A 7,500-nucleotide genomic window follows, 5' to 3' on the forward strand; every position below is an offset into this window, starting at 1 on the left:
AAGGCTTCTGGATGTGTCAGGATGTTGGATATGGAAATTAGTTGATGTAAAAGGGATTTAGAAAGGTTGGTGCTTTCAGAAGATATTCTGTATATTATGAAATAGTGAAGATAAATTACTGATTGGAAACTATTGAATGTTGTGAGACGCGAGAATTGAGAGTAAAAGGAATGAATTATACGATCAGAAAGAAAAGGAAAAATAAATGAGAATTCTCTGTTTCTGTTAATCTACCTTTAGTTCCCACAGTTATTTTGTCAACGATCTGATAAAAAAACATATAGATATATTTCCCTTATAGTACCAGTTTGAATATTGTCTTTGCAAGTCTTTTCTTTCTTCGTTTATAAACACTTCATGTGTTGCATGATGTGAGTAAACTAAAAATACAGGTGTCTATATAAAGATAATTGCAAAGAGAAGTGCTTTCATATCTGTAAATATTAAAACTTCTACCTAAAATCGCGAGTGTTTTTAGATAACAATGCAGATTATAGTTTGGCTTCATCGAACAACTATTTCACTGATTCAGTTTAATCTATCCGTTCTGCACAGCGTGGTCCAATTCTCTCAACACGAGTTGGTGTGCCGAGGCGTTGCGTGGCCAGAGAATATTGCAGTTTTTTCTTACAAGACTAAGTTAAAAATATTATCTTAAAAAGTATTAGGATAAAGAACTGCAGTTCAAAACAAATCTCTTCCGGAAGAAGCAGCCTATTGAGGAGCATTTTTCTATTAATATTCCATGTTTGACGAAAATAATTTAATCTATCAAATCCATTTGTTAATTAACAATAACTTTATTTTCATGAATCACGAAAATTAATGTTAATTTCAGGATTTAGTAATTTTATCTTTGAGAAACTCTTGGGAGAAAATGTTTTAACAGTTCAATCAGTACAAATTGTTGCTTCTTCACTACAATTTAATCAGAGCAAACTTTTTTTTGGGAGCTTCAGAAAGAGGACTTAGATCTAACAAAGGTTTGTTGGTAAACTATTCAGCTCTCTCTCTCTCTCTCTCTCTCTCTCTCTCTCTCTCTCTCTCTCTCTCTCTCTCTCTCTCTCTCTCTCTATGGACTATTAATATTATTTTTATATACGACGGTGCCGAGATTTTCTCTTTGAAAACCTAAACATCTTGGTTGCATACAATCGCACACACATTATATATACAGACACAGAAGAGAAGCTTGACCGACTAGTGACAGAATTTGGAAGGGTGTGTGAGAGAAGGAAGTTGAGAGTTATTGTGGGTAAGAGTAAGGTTATGAGATGTACGAGAAGGGAAGGTGGTGCAAGGTTGAATGTCTTGTTGAATGGAGAGTTACTTGAGGAGGTGGATCAGTTTAAGTACTTGGGGTCTGTTGTTGCAGCAAATGGTGGAGTGGAAGCAGATGTACGTCAGAGAGTGAATGAAGGTTGCAAAGTGTTGGGGGCAGTTAAGGGAGTAGTAAAAAATAGAGGGTTGGGCATGAATGTAAAGAGAGTTCTATATAAGAAAGTGATTGTACCAACTGTGATGTATGGATCGGAGTTGTGGGGAATGAAAGTGATGGAGAGACAGAAATTGAATGTGTTTGAGATGAAGTGTCTAAGGAGTATGGCTGGTGTATCTCGAGTAGATAGGGTTAGGAACGAAGTGGTGAGGGTGAGAACGGGTGTAAGAAATGAGTTAGCGGCTAGAGTGGATATGAATGTGTTGAGGTGGTTTGGCCATGTTGAGAGAATGGAAAATGGCTGTCTGCTAAAGAAGGTGATGAATGCAAGAGTTGATGGGAGAAGTACAAGAGGAAGGCCAAGGTTTGGGTGGATGGATGGTGTGAAGAAAGCTCTGGGTGATAGGAGGATAGATGTGAGAGAGGCAAGAGAGCGTGCTAGAAATAGGAATGGATGGCGAGCGATTGTGACGCAGTTCCAGTAGGCCCTGCTGCTTCCTCCGGTGCCTTAGATGACCACGGAGGTAGCAGCAGTAGGGGACTCAGCAGTATGAAGCTTCATCTGTGGTGGAAATGTGGGAGGTTGGGCTGTGGCACCCTAGCAGTACCAGCTGAACTCGGCTGAGTCCCTGGTTAGGCTGGAGGAACGTAGAGAGTAGAGGTCCCCTTTTTGTTTTGTTTCTTGTTGTTGTCGGCTACCCCCCAAAATTGGGGGAAGTGCCTTTGGTATATGTATGTATGATATATATATATATATATATATATATATATATATATATATATATATATATATATATATATATATATATATATATATACACAGTATATATATATATATATATATATATATATAAAATAAAAAACAAATGCTCACAAAAAACTTATAGAATTTAATTCAATTCCTAACTGAATTACAATTTAAATCTTTGATTTTTTTCTAATTGATCATAGAGGCATTCTAACAAAGTTTCACTGGACTATAATCATCATCATATCCCGTTATTAGTCCCCTGCAAAACAAAAGCCTCTAACATGTCCTTCAACTCGCGTCTGTTTATGGTCTTTCTATGTCAGTTTATACCAGCAAATTTTCTTAGTTCGTCAATCCCTCGACTTCTCTTCCTCTCTCCGGTTTTTTTGCAGTTTCTAGGGACCTTCTTTATTATGGTATGCACAAATAGAAAAGATTCACGTTATTGTTTTTCTTAATTCACACAGATCAAAGAAGACCAGCTTGTGACCATTCCGGTCACTATGCTCCTGTGCAGATTACTGGTCCATACGCGTATTGCGTCAATCCTTACGGGGACCGAATCGAAAACTTCACTGCACCTCTGTACAGCGCAGACGACATTACCTGCAGTAAGTATCGACCTCTGAGTGGATGATCATGGTTGAGTAATAGTTAACTTTTACTGGCCTACTGGAAACGTTCCTGCCTGGTGATAGCCAGAGTGGGGTTCGAGTCCCACTCAAGCTTGATAGTTTTTTGTAGTGTCTGTAATCTTATCATCCTTGTGAGGTAAAGATGCCTATAGGTTTACCTCCTGAGTCATCAGAAGCCATTACCTGGTCCTCCCTTGTCCTAGCTTGGATGTAGAGGAGCTTGAGTGCTCATCATATGTAATATTACCATTATCTAGTTCATTACCCTGCTAGCTAGGGCATTGTCACTGTTCCTTGCCTATGCCCTTCATGAGTGACCTTAAAACCTTCAAAACTCCTCTAGGAGCAGATACAATCAAAACATCTAGAGCACACGACAATCAGACGTGACGGTTTCTAATTCCTCAATATCAGGTTACTGAACTTTGCAGTTTTTAGTTATAAAAAAATATTTTTCATGACCACTGCAAGAAAATGTATGGATAAATAATATGATCACATGATTATCAATGGTTTAAGGATCAATCAGTCTTTAAAATGTACCTGAGTATCTAACTTTGATCCTTAACCAAGAATTACTATTACATTATACATTAAATCATAACTAGTAATGATCGTTAGGATATAGAAATTCTTAAATGATTTTTTAAAAAATCTATCATTTCCTTTTCTTTCATTTAGTTTAAAAATTGGAAAGAGATTTCCTATTCAAAGATTTTAGTCAATGTATTCCATCCTTGATATCAGTTAACACAAATCGACTCTTGAACTTTCTCTCGCAGATTGCGCCAGAAGAAGATACTTTATGGACACAAGCGGTCTGGGCGCTTCGAAGCCCAAGTGTTGCCCCAATGGAGAGTATTTCCCTTATCAGACCCGAGGCCTCCTGGCCTACTGCGTCGATCGCAACGGCAATCAACAGGGCGAAGCCAAACCCATAACCGATATTGAATCCTTGATTCCGACCTGCAACTACGTTCCTCCTTGTCAGGATGAGGAGGACTTTTCATATATTATCTAAGGACTAACTTGAATGCTTGAGATTGCTTTCCTTTCTTTTTCGTTTTGTTTGTTTGGGGATTACAGTTCCTTTGATCTCCTTTTGTTATTGTATAGCTTTATCAGGCGTTTTCATACGTTTTCAAATATCAAAATCTCTCATTGTTATGTGAATATTGCCTAATTATATTGATTCACTTTTTGAGCAAATTGTATTCCCCTTCTTTCATAACATGAAAGTTAAATATATGTAACTGGTTGTATTGTTAAACTAGAATATCTAATCGTATGTTTTACAATGTTCTTAAATTGAACTATTTATGAAAATCTTGGTGTAAAAATGAATAAAAATCCGTGATTTAAGCCGAAATTTTCCCTAAGATACCCTTTGAAGAAAAAACTTGCACTAGTTTGCCTATTTGAAAAACAAAACAAAAAAAAAATATGACTATTGAGTATCGGTAAAGGTAAATGAAAGGTTTTCGAATACAAAGGGATTCTGTGACAATATATAAAAATGTATTTCAACGTTTTTACCAAAATATTTTCTAAATTGCTTTAAAAAATAGCTTTCTATAGACAGTGGGGCTTTGTTTTAATTTCACGCTATTGAACATGTTCCATGACAGAAGCATTCTATTGTAAGCCGCAAATACAGTTTAATTTTGCATATCACTTATGAAAAACCAACTCAAAATCCCAACGTGGAAGGGAGCCAACTTGACCCTTATATTCGAAGCATGTGACACAAAGTCAATATAGTCACCACAGAGATTCCGGGTGAAATAAGCCCCACCTCCTTATGACTTCATGGCCAATCAGGTTGTCTCCCACGCTATCAGCTCGCGCAGCTAACGTGAGAGATAACGTGATTGGCTAACACATCTTAAGGGGGTGGGGCTTATTTTGCCCAAAATCTTTACAGCGACTATACACACCATGCAGAGGCAGCATACTCCAGATGGCTTATGAAGGTCATATTGTATTGGTGATCAAACACGTGTAATTTTCGAGAATTCTATCTGAAAAACATTTTAGATTTTCCATTATATTTGCCAAAATAAATATAGGCAGAATTAAGGATACAGCAAGCCTAGTGTCACGAATCTCCTGTTTGGCAATGGATAGATATTAAGATTATTGGAAATGTTTTTTTTTTTTTTTCTCTGGTGGATGATCATTTCATAATGATTGAGATAAAAAAATGAGTACTTATTATTATTATTATTATTATTATTATTATTATTATTATTATTATTATTATTATTATTATTATTATTACCTAAACTACAACCCTAGTTGGAAAAGCAGGATACCATAGGCCCAAGGGATCCAACAGGGAAAAAATAGCACAGTAAGGAAAAGAAATAAGGAATTAAATAAACTACAAGAGAGGTAGTGAACAATAAAAATAAAATATTTTAAGAACAGTAACAACATTAAAACAAATCTTTCAAATATAGACTATAAAAACTTAAAAAAAAAACATAAGGAGAGAAATAAGATAGAATAGTGTGCCGAAGTGTACCCACAAACAAGAAAACTCCAACCCAATACTGGAATCCTTAATCCTGAATTGAAAGACGGGCTAAGGGCATTTCGACACTAACTTCATAAGCCCAAAAGATTCGAGAAAAGATACTATGAATTCACATAACTATTCATTATTCTATTGGAAACAATTTCAGATATGCATTATTCGTACGAGTGTCTGAGTGCAAAAAGGAATTGTTTTATGCAAGATTATTTTGATAATTGGAATGTCAGATTGAATTTATCATTATAAACTGTTATAAAAAATTTAATTTTATTAGCTAAACTTACGTAATTGTAAGTTACAATATAGTAGTTGCTATATTGTAATTTGGATCAAATTCTGAAAGGAAAATTTATATTCAGCTGTAATAATGGAGCAGTTTCTAGTCCACTGCAGGAATAAGGCCTCTGATATGTTCTTATTCATCTTTGAGGTTTGGCCAGTTTTCATCATCACGCTTGCCAGTGCGGATTAGTGACGGTGAGAGAATTTCGTCTAATCGCTCACAGCAAACACACCTAGTATGGGTGGCCCTGAATAGTATGGCTTTACTGATCGTGGCGATGTGCAAACCCTTTCACCACGTTAATGTATCCCCACTCAGAAAGGGAATATATAGTTTACTGAATACATATATGTATGCATATTTTGTGTGAATCCGTTAAGTTTATAAAAATTGTCAAATTGTTAGGAAAGAAATGAATACGCAGATATAAACGTATACACCTCCCGGCATATAAACTTGCCGAAATTTCCATATAAAAAAAGAATGCACCCATTAGTGAAACACACTTTGATCACGACCAATTGAAAACGCATCACAAAAAACTACGAACTAACCCCAGTGACAGCTGCATCCCACAGCCACACACATAACAAAGGCAATGTGACAGACGCGTTTTGTGACACCTAATGCTATATTGGTAATACCTTTCACGCCACGAAGCGCTCGGGAAGCGGGACGCCATTGATTCTCTCTGGACGAGTAAATTTATTTTTCTGAATTCAAACGCCTCGCCTTTTTGAAACTTCTGTTCAATGACGATTCAAAATACGAACACCGGTTTGATGAATTCTCTCTCTCTCTCTCTCTCTCTCTCTCTCTCTCTCTCTCTCTCTCTCTCTCTCTCTCTCTCTATAGATATATATTAAAGTGGTGTGTATGATTCTAAAGGAGTTTGTATTAATACGCATATCTGGAAGAATACCACAAGCTTATGTATATATGCAAAGAGAGAGACACACACATATACACACACAATAATAATAATAGTAACAATATGTCTTTAATATATATATATATATATATATATATATATATATATATATATATATATATATATATATATATATATATATATATATATATATTTATATATACATACAAACATACATTTTAGACATATTATTATTATTAATATTATTATTATTATTATTATTATTATTATTATTATTATTATAACTTGCTAAGCTACAACCCTAGTTGGAAAAGCAGGATACTAAAAGGCCCTGGCCTCCAACAAGGGAAAAATAGCCCAGTGAGGAAAGGAAATAAGGAAATAGAGAAATTGAGAGAGGTTAAGAATAATTAAAGTATTCTAGGAACCAAATGAAATAAATGTTTTATATATAAACTATAAAAACTTTAAATACAAAACAAGAGGAAGAGAAATCAGATAGGATAGTGTGCCCGAGGGTACCCTCAAGCAAGAGAGAACTCTACCCCAAGACAATGGAAGACCATTGTACAGAGGCTATGGCACTACATAAGGGTAAAGAACAATGGTTTGATTTTGGAGTGTCCTTATCCTAGAACTGCTTACCATAGCCAAAGAGTCTCTTCTGCCCTCAGCAAGAGGAAAATAGATACTGAACAATTACAGTGCAGTTGTTAACACCTAGAGGGAAGAAGATTTATTAGGTAATATCGGTGTTGGCAAATATATACTGTATATACACACACACACACACACACACATATATATATATATATATATATATATATATATATATATATATATATATATATAATAATTATATTATCTCATCACTAAAACTCGTGATTTTGATTCTATCAAATAAGCCATATGATTATAAACTTCGACAGGGACGCAAATCCATATGGAAATTCATTTAATGA

General features: G+C 35.2%; 1 protein-coding gene across 1 annotated transcript in view; it reads left to right on the forward strand.

Moving 5' to 3' along the window:
- LOC137644058 (uncharacterized) overlaps nt 1-4,159 on the forward strand; it is a 22,315-nt gene extending 18,156 nt beyond the window's left edge. The window contains exons 9-10 of the mRNA XM_068376963.1: nt 2,657-2,800; nt 3,607-4,159. Coding sequence (XP_068233064.1) covers nt 2,657-2,800; nt 3,607-3,845 — 383 coding nt within the window. The 3' untranslated portion in view covers nt 3,846-4,159. The remainder of the gene's footprint in view (nt 1-2,656; nt 2,801-3,606) is intronic.
- The last annotated feature ends 3,341 nt before the right edge of the window (nt 4,160-7,500 follow it).

Source organism: Palaemon carinicauda, chromosome 7, assembly GCF_036898095.1.
Source record: "Palaemon carinicauda isolate YSFRI2023 chromosome 7, ASM3689809v2, whole genome shotgun sequence".
Taxonomy (NCBI): Eukaryota; Metazoa; Arthropoda; class Malacostraca; order Decapoda; family Palaemonidae; genus Palaemon; species Palaemon carinicauda.